The sequence below is a fragment of the Spea bombifrons genome, chromosome 10, assembly GCF_027358695.1.
Source record: "Spea bombifrons isolate aSpeBom1 chromosome 10, aSpeBom1.2.pri, whole genome shotgun sequence".
In the NCBI taxonomy this organism is placed as follows: Eukaryota; Metazoa; Chordata; class Amphibia; order Anura; family Pelobatidae; genus Spea; species Spea bombifrons.
Genome location: NC_071096.1, coordinates 2,433,531 through 2,451,472, shown reverse-complemented (window position 1 = coordinate 2,451,472; position 17,942 = coordinate 2,433,531). Strand labels below are relative to the sequence as shown.

At 45.8% G+C, this 17,942-nt stretch overlaps 1 protein-coding gene across 1 annotated transcript in view; it reads left to right on the top strand.

The window, feature by feature from the left end:
* PLEKHA7 (pleckstrin homology domain containing A7) overlaps positions 1-17,942 on the top strand; it is a 72,109-nt gene that overhangs the window by 40,009 nt on the left and 14,158 nt on the right. The window contains exons 4-12 of the mRNA XM_053449743.1: positions 1,631-1,714; positions 5,170-5,281; positions 9,780-9,884; positions 10,029-10,101; positions 10,563-10,663; positions 13,965-14,143; positions 16,006-16,485; positions 16,761-17,274; positions 17,563-17,649. Coding sequence (XP_053305718.1) covers positions 1,631-1,714; positions 5,170-5,281; positions 9,780-9,884; positions 10,029-10,101; positions 10,563-10,663; positions 13,965-14,143; positions 16,006-16,485; positions 16,761-17,274; positions 17,563-17,649 — 1,735 coding nt within the window. The remainder of the gene's footprint in view (positions 1-1,630; positions 1,715-5,169; positions 5,282-9,779; positions 9,885-10,028; positions 10,102-10,562; positions 10,664-13,964; positions 14,144-16,005; positions 16,486-16,760; positions 17,275-17,562; positions 17,650-17,942) is intronic.

The following is a 17,942-nucleotide window of genomic DNA, read 5'->3' as shown; positions in this document are numbered from 1 at the left end:
TGTCGCCCCACCAAGTTCCTTGAAGCATTCCGCTGTCCTAACCTGCTTTTATTATCTGCGTGACTTTTATTACCGCCGGGTGTAATCATTAAACTCGCCCCGGTCTCTGTATTTAAAGGCATTCGGGTGGATAGGACTATTTTGGCAATTAAGATACGGTCTACGCGGAAATCGTTTCATTGACTTTTTTTAGTAGAAAAAGTGGTGGCCGCGAGTGGGAATTTAATTTGTTCTTTTCTCCAACAACTTTTAATGTAATTAGAAATTCCGTGAAAGGAACGAATGATTCCTAACGCGTCGGTTAAGGACGGCAGCTGGCGGAGTACGGCGAGGAAGCGTGGAGGTGATTGCCGGAGATCCGCCGCTGTCTGGCGAGCTCGTAGGATCGCCTGATTAATTTATCCAACGCTAATTCTCCGATTCATTTCAGAATGAATTAACTAATGGCGAGAGAGAGAGAGCGTCCGGAGAGGACCCATTCGGCCCGTCTGATTTTTGTTGAAAACACTCACTTTCTGACACGTTGCAAAGGAAACTGATACATTTTTATCTATATGTTCTGTTCTGGTTAAAATTAGCAATTAATCCCCCCCGAGGCGACATTCGGGGAAACCTCGCTGGATATGCTGTAATGCAGCACAGACTCGCTGCGGTTGGCGAGGCAAAATGTTTCAACTCTCCAACAACCTCGCCATTTAGTGAATAAACCCCTTGGGGTCCCCACTTTATTATAGGAGCCTTAGAAGTGGCCCTAAAGAAAGTTAAACAGACGCTCAGACTAAAAGGGCCAGGAGGTTCGTACCGAATTCTTTGTTTCTAAGTTATGACATTTTACGAGTTACAGGCGAGGGTGTGCAATGACATCACTAGACATAATACGACAATCTGTTCATCTTATTATAACACACGGTGGAACCGGCCGATATTCTATAAATCATAGAACTGGGTAACAGCAGACCCCGTGCTGGGCATCGGATCCTCTTTTAGGCCTTACTGCAGGCGCTGTCCTCGTTATGCAGCCCCGATCGTTATGTCGTCCCCCGTATACCCGTATGTAAATTTTTTTCATCTTTTTCCCCTAACTGGCAGAAATCCCAGCCGGGGGGGGGGGGGGGCGTGGTAGGGGGAAGCCCATGAATTATCCGGCTGGCAAAACTTTCACTCGTCGAGCCCGTAAAACATTTCTGTCTCCAATTTCCCCGCCGTTTATCCCGAAAAAAGACTTATCGCTAAAAACCGGTGAAGTGAAACGCTAAATCCTGAGTATTATCGTTCTGATTTATAGGTCTCTCCACCGCGCAGGATTCTAAACGTATGCCTGAAATCCTTGAATCTCGCCCGTTTTTTTCCTGACTTTAGATCTTAGTCAGTCCTCGTCTCGTATGTGACATCATACAATGAGTTTACATCAATGGAAAACGCAATGGGGGGGGGGTGACGCCGATCGGAAGAGCTCCGAGTAACATGGCAAAAATTTCCTAATCAAAAAGAGATGCAGATTTTTCGATCTTTACCGAAATTCAAAAAAATTCCTATAATTCCTATTCCAAAAACTGTAATTATTTCTATAATCGCGGTTCCAACCACTGAGTTTTTTTTTTTCTTATTTTTCATTCTTTTTCCTTTTTAGCCACAACCAGCGGACGACGACGTTCAGACACCCCGTGACGGGAGAGATTTCCCCCGAGAATTACGAGTTTGATTTACGAGAAGGGTAAGCGCGTTTCTTTCCGATACGTGGTTCGTCCCCCGAATCCCCGAGCGCGCATGGATCGGATGGTGGGCTTTCTTATCTCCGGTCCCTGCATTCGTAGCAAATCTATAAAACGCCAATAAACGCGAAATGCGTGCGGAGAAAATATTTATATTTAATGCTTTTTGTAGGAGCCGCGGGAGCGTTCTGTGCACCCCCCCCCCTTAATGTAAGTGAATGCGTCACCGGCGCTTCATTATTCCGTATTATTATGATCCCGTGGATTTAATGGGGGCGGCCGGGGGCCACGGAACAATAAAGTGCTGGAAAGAAAGCCTTTTATGGTAAAATCCGTATCGTGTTCATGAAATCTGCTTCCGTTATTGTCTCTGCGCATGCTGGTTTTTCTAGGTGGTTCTTATGGAAACCACGACTTGCAAGAAAAAAGGGGGCAAAAAGACAAAAAACAGAACAATGTAGGGTGGCAAACAATACGTCAGCGCGATGTGTGGAATACCGCAGTTTATTTTCCTCCTGATGAAGCCAAAGTGTGGCGAAACGCGTCGGGGACTTTATTCTGCGATTTAGCACGTTTTAGATATATATATTTACCGTATATTTATTCTCGTCAATACATTTTTATATATTTATATATATTCTTGGCAATATATTCTTAGATATTTATATTCTTGGATAAAAACTCTGAGAATCTGCCCATTCGCCCCAGGGCCTTTGAAATCGGTGTAAATACCCTGAGACGCGGGGGCCACACCTGAAAGCTCCAATGTACGAGTAAAAGGTTGCGGGTCTCTATTGATCGATCTTTGTAATCGAATCAAGGTTAAAATCCCTGCTTCGGCACAGGTGAATGATTCCGATAACAGATAACTGTTTTCTGGAACTTGCCAGAGTTGGCCGAGGCGGGTAAGTCATTTGTTACCACGGACACTTTCCTCTTGGCGTCTTGGCAAAAGCGGCCATTATCCTTTCCCTGGAAGGGACTCTGGTGCTTTCGTTATTAATCCTCATTCATCACAGAACAGACATTCATTCCCTCGCAGTCCCTCCTGCAGCTGCAGCTCATTAACTGACGTGGATGCGGCCAAAATGCCCCATATCTGATGATCGGGACACGTGGGGGGGGGTGTAATGATCCCGCCGGCTGATCCTATACCAAGAAACTCGGTGGTCTCTTTCTCAAGTGTTATAGTCTGTTTATAGAGGAGCATTAAATCATCATCTCCGTCCGGCGGCCGCGTTGGTTTTAACAAAGTGAATGAAGCCTGTGGATTGTCGCGCATGCATACATTTGTGTCTCTGGGATTGGATTTAGGGTCGGATAATCGGGGTCACCGGGCAGCCGATGCACTAAAAGCCTTCGCATTCGGTTTGATTTTTTGATGGCTGCCCTCGTATTGCCGCGGCTGCTGGGAGGCAGCTTCAGATTGCCTGGGTGACGGATTGCTGTTATTTTCCGGCACATTTCCCCGCGCATGTTTTATGCTTTTATTTTTTTCCTGTTGTTGTTCTGGTAATTGCAGCCGATGGAGCCGCTACGCCACCCCGGGAGAGGAACCTTGTTTTGCTTCATCCATCCTACCGGTTACCATGGCATCACAAGCCGGAATAACAGATACACCTGGGATCCGGAGCGCGCATGTTTCATTCCCGCTTCTCATAGTGGTTTAAATGACAGACGCCGGGCAGGGGCCTCGTGGAATAACCCACTCTGCTTGCTGGTGTTTGTGAGACCCCCGTTTACGTCCCGAGCACAGCTGTAGCCCAAATTCAGGACCTCTTACCCCCAACTAAATGCATCATCACAATCCCCGATCCTGGGGAAATAACTTTTTAATCGCGTAAAGTCTTACATCATTCATCATTTTTCAGGGAATTCTTAAATATCATGTGATGCTAAAGATACCCGCGGTGGGGCGGGGCTTCCAGATACTTTCTACAGCTCGCTTTTTAGTGAATAAACCCCACCGCCTCCTTCAGGCACCACAGACCCCAATTTATCATCCGAACAAAGAGTTTCATCTGAACTTTTGGGGATAAACTGCGGTGTTTTTCATTCAACGCAAATATGAATTATTATTTTATTTATGTCATTTGTTACTGGTTTACGTTTCAATAATATTAAGAAATGTGTTATTTTTTGGGGGAAATTAACAGGTTTTTAACTAATTAAAGATTGCGATGGTTTTTATTTAAGGGCGAGCTCTGTGACTGGCAGCTGCCCCTCCCCCGTTACACAAGGAACAGATCGGCAAATAATACTTAATTTCATCCAAATTCTAGTTTTTTTGTTTTGTTTTTTTTTGGGTCCATCTGCCTAATTAAATAGATTTAGAAAAAAACACCAGTCTGTTTCTTTCTTTAAGGGTATTTTACAAAATCCAGTTTTAATCATTTAACTGTTTCACGGCCACCCTCCGAAATTCCTAATTTATTAATTACTATTTGTTTTGAACAGCCCCCCCTCGTTAGTAAATGACGCCCCCCTTATGGAGCTTCACATCTTAGTAACTTTAGAAGGATACAAAAAGTTGACCCCTAGACAGCGAAGAAATAATTCTGCTGGGTATAACGGGATACCTGCCGGCAGATCGGCCCCATCCGGCCCCCGTCTAGTCCCCCGTTTCTCCTGCTGTAAAGACTCAAACCTTAATCAGTCGTTGGTCTCGTCTTAGATTCAGGAGCCGTATGTCTATCCCATGCGTGTTTAATACCCTCACTGTATTACCCTCTACCACCTCTGCTGGGAGGCTGTTCCACCTATCTATTCATATGCCTCATACGTGTTTTATCCCCTCGCTGTATTAGATTCTGCTTATTAAAAACGATTAAGTTGCTTTAATTGAATAACTGATGCAAGTAACTGTCAGGCGGATGAGTTTTGTCCTAATGAGCCGTCTGAGATCGGAAGGCTTTAGTTTTATAAATGACGCCGAACGCGTCGGGCTATTTATAGGCTCCTTTCTCTCCGTGTCGTGGTGTCGGTGCCCGCTGTACGGTAGACGCGTTTGAAAAGTTGTGCTGGGGCTGCGTGGCTTCTGGGTCCTCTCCCCTGTTTAGAAAACAAGGCCCGTTAAGGTACCGGAGAAGAAGGCGGAAGTCCTGTGACCGGTAAACCTTGGGGCGGAATGGATTCGTTGGGGCGTTCGGGGGGCCGGTAGACTTTATAAGGAGGGTTGGCGGGGTTTTCAGAGAATGATGATTGGCCGCATTCTGGGTTATAACGGGATCGATTCATTAAACAGCGTTTAGAATGTTGCGGCTCGTTGAGGACAGAGGTCCGCGTTCCGTCTCCCCGCGATGACCCGCTTTCTTCTATAAACGCAGCGAATGATGGGGATGCTGCCGGGCGTCTGCCGGGGTGACATCGGGACAGGACGGGGACCGTTGGAGGGAGACGCTCCTGCCGGTGCGGCACAAAGTCCCGCGTCGACTCATTTGTCTCTCTCTCTCTCCAGGGAGAACTCGCTCGCCTCTCACAAGCAGATGAACCAAAGACCTTCGAGTATGGTGAGCGAGACGTCCACGGCGGTGACCACCTCGACCGCGGAGGCCAGAGCGTTCCCCAAGGTAAGGAGCGGCCGCCCGGAGGAGGGGACGGCATGCCCCGGGGCGCGAAGATCATGGATGTGACAGTGATACATTGTATGTTAACGCGCTTTACCCGTCTCCGTGGATACAGGCTTAACTCTTCGAGCACACGCCGCGCGCGGGGTATTTCCTCGGATCGCTTTTTATAACGATAACCTTGATGAAAAGTTAATTGCCACGGAATTAAAATCCACAGAAATTCATGTAAAAAAAGATTTAGAGGTTAATAATAAAATAACGCAGAAATTACCTTAAAGTGACTTAAAGGAGCTAGAGAAATAAAATGTAAATTTTTGTGGCAGTTTTGTGGCTTTTGGAAAGTTCAGGTTTTTTTTTTTTTTTTTAAATCAAGAAAATATGAAATTTGCCGGATCCGAGCGTCCGCTGCCACAAGAGAGAAATAATTTAAAGAGTTAAAAAAACCTGCCGGCCGACTTCTGCCGATGACTTTTCCCTGATTTTACTGAATTTATTTACGAAGGAAAATGAGGAAGCGGCTCGATAACCGCCTGTCTCTGGAAACGTTGTATCTCGGAAATGTTTAACGCTGGGGGCGTGGGGGGGTGGTGTATAATTAATGTATAGGAGACGTCCGTCTTTCGTTGCCGCAGCACTTTGGCCGATACCTGATGAGGGCAGATTGTTTAAATTTACTGCAATGCACCAGAATGAATCCACGGCGCACGCTGGCAGCGAGGTCTCCGGTCACCGGGGGGGGGGGTGTTTAGGCAGTTAGAGTTTTGTATTTCCGAGGGGGCCGCCTGGAATGGCCCCCAAAACACCGGGAGGCTTTTTCTCTCTGGGATTTTGGGCTGGATTTGCTGAATGAGTGAATGGTGCATCCGTAGGGGGCTTCAAACCCCTAAAACGTCGCCACCTTCTCATAGTATCTTGATATATATATATATATATACTGATCCTCTGCGTGGGGTTAAAGACGTATATTTATAGCGGGTTGTGAAGAGTCCCACAGGACTCCTTAATATCGATCGCGGACAGCGCTGACGAAACGTATTGTAATTGATTGGCATGAAGAGACGGGAGGGAGCGGTGGGTTGGCGCTGAACGGGTTCTGTTGGCGTTTATTGGGTTTTATTAGTGAAAAACTGAAGAATCGGATCGTTCGGGTCCACGCCTTCACGCTTTTAGCTTGAGATTGGAGCGCATGGTACTTTAATATTTTCCCTTTAACCCCTTCCGTACCGGGACGTACCTGGTACTTCCTGGTTAACAGTCACCGGTAGACCGGGACGTACCAGGTACGTCTCCTCCAAAAAACGCCCCCACATCACCACAATCGCGGTGATCGCGGGGGCGCTGCTGCTGCCGTCTGCCCAGGACTCCTGGGCAGACAGCACAGCCTGTCTAAGCCCTCCCCCAAGCCTACGATCACTCCCACGGAGTGATTCTCTAGGCAGAAACAGCGATTGCAGAAAAATCTGCAATCGCGGTTTCAGCTGCCACAGGCAGCTTCAGGGAAGGGGTGGGGGTGTTGAATGGGTCCCCACACAAGTGTGGGGGCCTGATCCAACACCCCCCTGCTGCCTGATCGCTCCATGAGAGCATCAGTGCAGCGTTAACCCCTTCAATGCCGCGATCGCGGCATTCAATGCCGCGATCGCGGCATTGAAGGGGTTAATTCCCGTTTTTTAGGGGGTTCTGCTACTGGTGGTCTGCCTGGAAGCCCAGGCAGACCTCCAGCAGCAAAAACGAACCCCCAGAAGTCCTCTGATCAGCCCTGTAGGGCTGATCAGAGAGACTCCTCTCCCACAATCTCCAGTCCACTGGAGATTGTGTCCCAGCTGCCAGAGGCAGCTTCAGGGACAGGGAGACAGGGCTCTTTGGTCTCCACATTAGTGTGGAGACCAGCCCCCCCACCCCCACCCCCCATAGTTAACCCCTACCCCCCCTCTTCCTCAATTAACCCCTTCAATGCTGCGATTGTTTATGACCCCCATCGCAGCATTGCAGGGGTTAATATTAGTCCCCACAAGCTTGTGGGGACTAAATATCAATCAATGCTGTGCTTCAATGGAGCATCAGCATTGAAAGAGTTAAAAAAAAAAATAAATTAAAAAATAATTTTTTAAAAAAAAATACTAATAAAATAATAAATAAAAAAAATAATAAAAAAATAATAAAAATAATAATAAAAAAAATACCAGCACTGACCTGAAAGTCCAGGGTGCTTCCAGGTCAAATGCTGGGCTGATCAGATCGCTCCTGGCCAATAGGAGTGATCGGATCATTATGGCAGCCCACGGATGACCCTGCTCTACAAAGAGAGAGGGGTCATCTAGGGTAATTATGAAAAAACACAAATTATTAATAAATGAAATAATCATAATTATTACCTGATCACTTGTCGGTGACATTTTAAGTCGCTGATTATTGATCGGTCTCCCTGATTGATGTCAGCGGCCTAAACCTGTCACTTACAAGTAATCTGATAAAAAAAATATTTAAAAAAATGTAAATGCACATGTTCCAGTTTTGCCCTCATAGCTTCCTCAAAAAATGCATGAACCATGCATGTGAGGTCTTGTTGGAATCAGGGGATCTTGGTGAACAAAATGTGGTGTTTTCTTCCACTGTTGCACTTATGGTGTGCAAGAAATTCAGTGCAACATTGAAATGTATGCGTTAAAAACGCAATAAAATAATTTCCCTGTGAAGTTTGGCAGAAACGAGTGAAGAAATGGCTAGCTGAAAACTGTCAAAACTACCCTAGTTGAACACCTTGACTTGTCTACTGTTCATAAATATATACTTTTATGGGGTAATTTACAGCGGGGGGCTTCCAAAATGTCCCAAATGGGATATGGGCCCAGGAAACCAATTTCTGAAAATTCCAAATGTGAAAACGAAAATGCACATGTTCCAGTTTTGCCCTCATAGCTTCCTCAAAAAATGCATGAACCATGCATGTGAGGCCTTGTTGGAACCGGGGGATGTTGGTGAACACAATTTGGTGTTTTTTTCTGCAGTTGCACAAATTCTATACAAAATATAATATAAAATCTAAAGCAACATTGCAACATATGCAAAAAAACCCAAAAAAATATAAAAATACCTCAAAATTTGGCAGCAACTGGCGATAAAATCCCTGTTTGAAAAGTGTCAAAATGAGCCTAGTTGTACACCTTGACTTATCTACTGTTCATAAACATATAATTTTGGGGGGATAATCAGTATCTGTGACAACTATTGCAGTTATTAGACTACCATGCCAAATTTGAAAAAAATTACATTTCAAAAACACGATGCATGCCTAGCAATATTTGCCCTATACTGGTCAAAATAGATGAAAATCCTGGCCATGTTGGGTGGTTTCCAAATCAGGACAACTCAATGAATATATTTGGGATAATTTTTTCCCATTGGTTCAATGTGTGTACAATTTGTATGTATACAAAACTGTAAAAAAATGCGTTTTTTTCATTTTTTCACCACTTTTTCCAGTTTATTTCAAACAAAACAATGTACTACCCAGCTTAATATGGTTTCAAATGAAAGCCCTACTTGTCCTAAAAAAAACAATATATGATTTGTGTGGGTGCACCAATTAATAAGAGAGAAATTACAGTTGAAGAAAGACATGGCAAAAACACAAAAACGGCTCCGGTCCTTTAGCGACACGTTAGTATCAAAATCCCGGTCCTGAAGGGGTTAATATATGAATAATAATAAAAAAAGCACTTTGCTGGCACACTATGGGTTAAAAGTTGGCTTTTAACCGGCCCATTAATACATAATGAGAATCGCCTAAGTAAATGGGAACTCTCTTTTCCGATATGTCCAATAATGGCTATTTATAGCGTAAAAATAAACCTCTCGCTTTGTAACATTGTGTTTTGGTTGCTGTGATGTCATCAAACACCATGTGGCCAATGGGACGTCTTCCCTCGACACATGAGTATAGATCCAATGCTGCTTCTCCCTGCTTCATCCTAATAAACGCCTTCTAATGTGAAAGTTTTATTCTAATTTTTAGATATATATTTTTTATGAATCCGTCATAAAAACCAAAGAAAACCAGGGAACGAAGCTGTAACTTTGTTCCTCGTCCGCCAGACTTTGAGATGTTTTTGGACTCTGTAGGTGACCTGAAATGTTTAATATGTTGAACGACAGACTTGATATTTTCGTCGGCGACTCATTAAATATTTAGGACAAGCGTCTTTTTCAGCTAATTGGGTTAATTTGGGGTTGGCCGCTCTGCTTTTTATGCCACCATCGGTGCTTCAAAGAATATTTAGTAGCAACGCCAACCGATGAGATCGGGTTTAGAAGCCGGTGCTTTCTGAGCTCATTACCTGCATCTCGGAATTGGATGATTTGAGGTCCGTGTGGGAACCGTAAGACGCGCCGGCGCTCGCCGCTGTACAGAACTGTGATATTTTTACACAATCCTAATAATGAAAAGCCCCCCCGTCTCTGTGCGCTGCAGTTACCGTATATCCCTGATCTGTTACAGGCTCCCAAGTCAAGCAATAGAGTCTACAGCTTCGGCAAGAGAGACCAGTCCATAAAGCGGAATCCCGATGTTCCGGTCGTGGTGCGAGGCTGGCTATACAAGCAGGTACGCGTGCAGTGCGTTTACCCCCCTGGGTGAATCATGACCCCCCCCCCGCACCCCACCGGCTAATAAAAGGCATCCGATCCTTAAAGAGCTGGCTCCTTTACCGTACCTACTTTGTGTGACTGGATAATGTTCCCGTTACAGGACAGCTCTGGCATGCGGTTGTGGAAGCGCAGATGGTTCCTGCTCTCTGATTACTGTTTGTTTTACTACAAAGGTAAGAAAGTCCGCTTCGCAGTCCCTGTCGGGTTATGAAGCCCAAGTCGCTCCTTAAATAAATTGTTCGCCGTCATCTAATTTAAGCGGCGGTGGTTGTCTACCCATGGACTTAGAGCCAAACCGTTACCCCCACCGATGCGTTTGTATGACCTTTACCAGTGGGTATCACAATGACCATCCCTAAAGCCGGGGTCTGGTTAGTAAATCCCAAGTTTTGTAACTCCTGCTATTTTCTGTTTTTAACCCCAAAAATGTATATTGCCATATTTGTAAGTGGTGGCCTGAACGCATTTGCTAATATCTAAAGACGGTGGCCGGCCTACAGACTCGCTTTGGCCATTGGGTCCATTTGGGATCGTCCCATCTGTCATGGTGGCCCGTCCCTCGACTCGCGTGTCCCTCTGATGGCTCCCGTGCCCACCGCGCATCCGTGTTATAATTCCCTACTTTGCCCCGCAGACAGCAGGGAGGAGGCCGTGTTGGGCAGCATACCCCTGCCGGGCTACGCGATCTCGCCCGTGGTCCCGGAAGATCGGATAAACCGAAAGTATTCGTTTAAGGTACGGCCATCCAACCTTTTCTTACATTTATCTGTAAAAGCAATTGTTCCACTCTTGTGACATTTGGAACGCAAAGAAACAGATGGCGGAAACTTTGTAGCTTCAGGACTGCTCCAGAATGTCTTGCTTTTTACCCAATGTTCCCGAGGGGATGATGGTGCCCTTCGAACTCCATTTTTCTGCTGATGTCACGCGATGACTCCGTTTACGTCTTGAAATGTCAGTTGCGGGGTCACGTAACCGTCAGGGCGCACAATATATAACTCACCGCGATGTACAGGAACGCAGCAGTGGGTGAAATTTGGAGCCCATTTTTATTTAGAACCCTGTTCAGTTACTAAACGGGTCTCCATGACCTAATTTTAATGAATTATGTGCCTGTAGAAGATACGCAGTGTCTATATATCGCTCCATCTCGATCACAAATGCCTTTATATCGAGAAGGTTTTTGGGTGCGTCCCCCCGGACCCTTTTGTCTCATCCGTGCGCGAACCCTCATGCAAATGAGACGCTATAATTAGGAATTTGCATACCGCACCGCATGTCACAGATGGGATGGAAGCAGCAGTGTTTACGCTGTTGATCTATACATGCCTTTAAAATACTAAAGGCAAAATGTATAGATCCTTTTTATTATAGTAAATTCATTTATTATTAAATTATTAAAAGACTTTAAAATCAAGAAAAAAAAAATAAGAAAAATAAAATAAAATATATATATATATATATATATATATATATATATATATATATATATATATATATATATATACAATCTCTGTATCCTCCGTCTGGTAAAGGAATATACTTTCTTGCTCGTATTCTGAGTGGGTGCCGCTTCCATTAGCGCTTGAGCATTAACCTCGTTTAGGATTATTAACGTGATTTAGTTCGATGCGCTGCACAAATTATAATTATTTTCCTTCTTTCGGTATCAAAAGCCTCCCCCCTCCCCCGAATAAATCTGATTTATTGCATTGAATGCGCTTTAATTGTCGCGCTCGCTTCCCGGTTACAAAGTTATTAAGGTTTGATGCTGCTTTCGCACGGCTTTGTTCTGTGAAGTTAATGAAGTTGTGCGCGCGTCGCACAGATGGGGCTGTTTATGCGATAGAAATAACTTTCTGCTCCCGTTCTGTCTCGTTGGAAAGAACAATCCGAATGAAGCATTTTTTCTGTGCTTCTTGTGCTTAACATACGGCTTTCTCCAGATAATGTCTTTTCTGGGTTATTAATAAAGACCGATCTGTACGGTGAACCCCCAGACTGCCGATGGGTTGCCAAAGTCTGGAGGAACTTGCCACAAACACAAAGTGGACAAGTGAGGGAATGGAGGAAGGACTTATGGCTGGACGGAGTCCATAGTCAACTATGATCGCTGCCGATGAGAGGGGGTTGTAGCATACGGCAGAAGTGTATTCTGGCCTAGGCCATCTCTGCATAGGGCGCTCTATTGGGTGACCGGGCTCCCAGAGGTGCCGCTGCTCAATGGTTGGTTACAAAGAGGACCCCAGATGTCCCCAACCAGCCCACACAATGGAGGAGTGTGTCGAGCCGGCAGGAGTGGAGGGGGGTTTTGCCCTTGGTCAGGCCAAGATATAAATGGGTCGTAGGAGTCCTAATGTAAGCTTATAAGAAAAATGGTGGTTTTGGCCAAGAGAAGTCTTTAGTCAAGGTTGACTTTAGCCTAGTCGAAGATGGAGAGTCACATGAGCTCTTAAGAGGCTTCTTCTTCACGTGGAAAAAGATGGATTGATTCCATCTGAAGAACGAGACCTCTGAGGTCCTGAAAGCGAGGATGAAAGTCCTTATTAATTGTAAATCCTTCGTGGTTGGGAGATGATCTCATAATTTTGATGTTGTTGCTTTATCCGTTCTGCTGGAGGAAGGCCACTGGAAGGAGTTGGCGCGTACCCATGGGAAACCAGTACCGACTCCTGTGTTCAGATCACGTTACAAAGACACGGAACCAGACTGCAGCTTTACTGCTCTGCTGAGTGCTAACTCTCAGGACTGAGAACCTCGCACAGGCTGGGTGACAGAAACTTTAAAATAAGCAAACGACAGCCAATGAGAATCCCAGCTAACGTCCCATTGGCTGCGCTTCTCGTTTGCTGCACAGGAAGTGCTCAGAAGAGTCGGTGCAGCAGCTTTTACTTCCCCCATACTGTCAAAAAAACAGCGAGAGGATCATTTATCTGCTGTTGTTTGGTTACCCAGCCTGTCGTTTCTTTTGTATAAATCCCCGTCCCGTTTTGGATCGGCTCGCTGCATCCGGTTTAATCCGTCTAACGGGACACACAAAGCCTGGCATGCGCATGTAGAGCGCGGGGCTGTTTGTGAGGGGAGAGGGGATGGTCGGCCTCGGCTGAATTGCGTGTCAGCTCTTATTAATGATGTGCCCATCACGCGGCGGATAAGCCGTGTCCGGCCCCGGCACCTCCCTGTTTAATATCGAAGCCCCTGACGGTTCAGCTGTGTCTGCACCTCTCTGCAGCTCGTCCGGCGGGGAACGTTTTCTTCTTCCGCCCCAAGATGAATATAAAGGCCGTTTATTACATTTAAGGTGCGTTCTAATCTGTTTGCTTACTACCTTCCTGCAGATTTATTAATATTTATTCTGGTTTTTTTGGGTCCATCTAGTCTTTAAATGTTCCATTTTTTTTTATATAAAAAGTTACACAGAGTTATTGTTATTTGTTAACACGCCGTATTAGCCTTTACGTTCTAGAGAATTCCTTTGTTTTCCACCCTTGTCTAAAATTGCTTGAAAATGTTATATTTAATCCCAGTCGGTTTGTAAAATCTTAGTTTAGGTAAAATCCATCCGCCGCCCAGCGAGAAATGTTATCGCAATCTGTTATTCGAGTTGCGGATCCAAAAGGGTTAAACTTTATGATCCAGAAGAAGTTCTACATTAATAATGAGCGTTCCCATTAAATATAAGCGACCTGCTCTGAACCGCATCCCGTTTTCTTGAGTTTCCAAATGATTCTGTGTTTCCGGAAGACTGGAGCTCACTTGATTTAATTCTCTTGTTGAGGGTGAGATCCCCCCCCCCCGAGGCAATGGAACCCGGGGGGAGAGCGGACCGCGCTTTACCCGGGGGATCGCTGGAAGGATTTCACAATTAAACATTTATTTCCCAGAACAGATTATTTTTCTGTCGTGATCTCGGAACAGTAATCATTTTGATCGGTCAATCGAGAGGTTAATATCGGTAACAGACTTTCGGTATACTGTGTGGGGGGGGGAATCTATCACCGCGTGATCCACTAACGGGTCTGTCTTTGCCTTGCAGGCCGTCCACAATGGGATGCGGGCGTACATCCAGCAGAAACGCTCCATAATCGGATCGCACCAGGATCAGGACGGGATGCGCACGTACTACTTCGGCGCCGAAACGCAGGAGGATATGAACGGGTGGATCCAGGCGATGAACCAGGCGGCGCAGATGCAAGCGACCGAGGCGACCAAAAGGCAAGTGGGGGGCTGGCCCGTGGTGGGCAGACGCCATCCCATCCCGACTAGTGGTCTATGGACCCTCAGAGTCTTCACCCCACGGGGGCCGAGACCCTCGGGCGTCTCTCAGCGTGTTGCTCTGGGCTGAGCGTGCGCTCCTGTGCTGGCCGTTTGCCGTCTCTCAGACTTACGGGCTAAAAAAAAAAGAACAATAGGGGTCTTTGTCTCTGCTTCTGGAATCCACGGGAAATATTCATGATGTTAAGTGGCTGGAATTACAGTTTATGCAGAAAAAAAACGTGTTTATCCTAACAATAGCTCCGAATTACCGAGGTCGGTTCTGGAACTTAGTTTTCCTTGGCATAGTTTTTGCATCTTTTTGGCTTTTTAATGTAATGATTTCCGCATGTTTTTCTCCATGGCCCCCATGTGCGTGCCGGAGCCTACGGGGCAGCAGCGCCGCTACCGTATAAACGATTAAACGGCTCCTTAGGGCTCCAACCTCTTATCGTTAATGTATGTTACCGTTAAATGCCCAGGCGGGGGCTTCGGTCAAACCCTCTGCCTGCCCGAGCTTTCCCGTCTCCTACTGACTTAACCGCGTGTGAAAACTTTCATTCACACGCAAAATACTTTGTGTCGGAGGATTGAAAGCTGTTTTCTTTCTCTCTGTTTTTCTTAAATCTTTTTCCTTCCGTAACATTTTTGACCATTTCTCTTATCTTCTCCGTCCTAAGATTAATGGGATTCAGCGTTTTACCCATCTGTCACCTGTGCCCCAATGCTATATTCTGCCTCGGGATTTTTACATCCAAAGTGCGTTATTTTACATTTATCAACGTTAAACTGCAGCTGCCGCGCTCTCAACCGTTATTCTGATTTACTTAAATCAGTTGACTCGTTCCACCCGGAATGTCTGCCCTGTTGCAGACTTTTGTATCATCTACAAAAAAAGACAAACCATACCGCTAAGACCTTCCAAATGACTGGTCCCGCTACTGACCTCCGAGACCCCAAACTAACATCAATAAGGGGTCCCTGCCTGATTTATGCATAGACCTGTTGACGGAAAGTAGAGCAGAGAAGTGTCATGCAAGGGGGGGGTTAGTAAAATGTAAGAACCCCCACCAGCATAAGGGTCCACGTCTCAGAGTAACACATTGGGGGGGTCTGGACCGGCTTGTCCGCGGCTTCGGCAATGGGAGATAATTTTGGGGCAGATTGTCGGGTCAGGCTTTCCGGTGCTTAGCTCTTTAACGTCGGACGTGCGCAAACTCTTAGCTCAGCAGTCCGTTTTCGCATGCCTGTGACAGGCGGGCATTAACAAGCTTTTCAAACCAGCCCTTTCCACCGGCGCTGCCAATAAATCAGCCGCCGATGTTTACTTTGCGGAGACAAAAAGCTCAAAAATCCGTGGTCAGTGAAATGCCGTTTATGCGCGGCTGCGGGGTTTGGAATATATTACACGCGTGTTGTGAAGGTAGGATACTTCGGTATTCTTTAATGTTTACAGAAAAACCTGCAATATCATCAAAATACAAATGAGTGCATTTTTATTCCCACAAAATCCAGAAAAAAAGGCAATTTCCAGAAAAAAAGGCAATTCCATGAAGATTGAAATTAGCGAGTTGCAGATTCAAAAGGGTTAAATTAGTCCGCAGATCCGTTGGACCCCATTACATTTTTACAAAGTTTTTATAATTTTTTTCTGCTGTTTAAAATATAATTTTTATTTTTAAATTATTTTCAAAAACTTTATTTTAAAATTTTAAAATTATTTTAAAAAAGTGGAGTATTTTGTTCATTTTCTTTGGGTTTTAGTCTTTATGCAGATTTTATATATTTTTTATATATGTTTTTTTTTTTATTATTATTTATAGAAATAGCGAAGAACTGGAATGGCAGCCGGAACCGTTGACCAACCACATGGACTCGTTCAAAGAGTACACAAAGCCAGAGGTGGTCCAAGTGAACAACAACCATCAGAAATACAAAGAAGCCGTGTCTTCTAAGAAGCGTGACGAGGATATGAGACGCGAGTCTGCAGAGGAAGATCGCTACACCATCCATGCGCTAAACTCAAAGGGGGGGAAGACGAGGCACTTTGTCGCCAGCGACGGCGAATCGGCTTTCACGGAATTCTCCAAGACGTATCAGAGCCACTCGGCTCAGCCGCAGTCCTTCGAAAGGAACGGAACCCTTCCCTCGTCTTTTTTCATGGCGGCCATCCCAGGGGAGCTGAACGAGATGGACAAAGGAGGGTTCAATCCAAGGAGGGCTCCCGAAAAACAAGAGCAGAGGAGAAGTAACCTGGCTCAGGTGGAACATTGGGTGAAGATACAGAAAGGGGACCCCAAAAGGTAAGAAGGTTCTCCGGACCGGCACAGATCAAGCACCGGTTGATATCTTGGATAGAGTAACAGTGGGGGACTCCAATAGGTCCTTCATCGAGTATAATGGAGAGCTGTCCAGGTCCAGGTCCATGGCCAAACTCAGTAGACCATCCGCTCTGCTCAACTCATCTTTTTGTAGATTCATTGAGTATATGTTGCTGGCTGGAGCCAAAAATACTTAGACCAGTGTTAAGATTTACTCTTATCTGTCCCGTTGACCACGTCCTTTTTGCTTTCCTCAGCGTTGCGTCCGATCGTTCCCTCCCTCGGCATCTTAATCGTCCTTCGAATCATCATGAAAATTACCAAACGTTGCCAAAGACCACCAGGCAGCCTTCCGAAGTCTCTCCCACCCCAAACCGCGACCTACCGAGTGATTACAAGTACGCGCATGACCGGGTCAGCCATTTCAAGATGTCCAACCAAGAACGTCAAGCCACCAAGGAGGGCATGGTATGGCAGCTTTACGAGTGGCAGCAAAGGCAGCAGTTTAAACACGGCAGCCCGACCGGCCCAATTTACTCCGGGACGATGGACTTCGTGGACCGTAGCAGATCTAAAAGTTTCTTAGATGTCCCTCGATGCATTTCTGTCCCTCCGTCTCCATCTGATATCCCCCCGCCGGCGCCACCCAAATCCTTTCATCCGAAAAGACCACACACGCCGGCGGACAGAGTCACCATCAGACCGGAGGACCGGCTGGCAGACGCCATGTACGCCGGCTCGCCTCAGAAGACGCGCGCCCATGCCGTTAAGGTAAAAATGCCGTGGATCTGCCATCTTGGAGCTCTTCCCCTCTGGGGGTTATCAGGCTTATTTATCAAGATGCTTTAATATGGACAGATTTTGAGGGTATTCCTCGTTTTTTTGGGGGGGGGTTTTGTTTGTTTTTAGCGATTAGACACATAGCAGAGGACGGATCTGGTTGTTAAGCTGTCAGGTCCAATGTATGTATTGGGGGCACCGCGTATTGCCCGACGTGTTACCCATCGCTATATTTACCGTCACGCCGCTCCGCGTATTAATCTGCGCTTTGTGTCTCAGTCCACAGCTCACGTGGATCGCCGCTCCATGCCTTCCATGGGTTACATGACCCACACTGTAAGTGCTCCCAGTTTACATGGCAAGTCGGTAAGATATCTCTCTCATGTGCCTTACTTTTGGCGTTTTGTGGTTTCTTCCGCGAGAAATCCGAGGCAAATTCTTTCACAGATTCCCGAGACCTTAAAGTAACATTTTTGCAAATGAAATGAAATCTCCCAAATTCTCATTCTACTCTTGGAGGATCTAAAACTTTAAAAGTGGCTTCCAAACTTTGGAAAGTTGATTTCTTCTGACCTAACTTTTTAATGATGGTCCTTAGGAGGACTGGGGGCCGCTCAGTGCCTCTTCCCATCTCTTTCCGGGCTCCTGATATCCTCTCC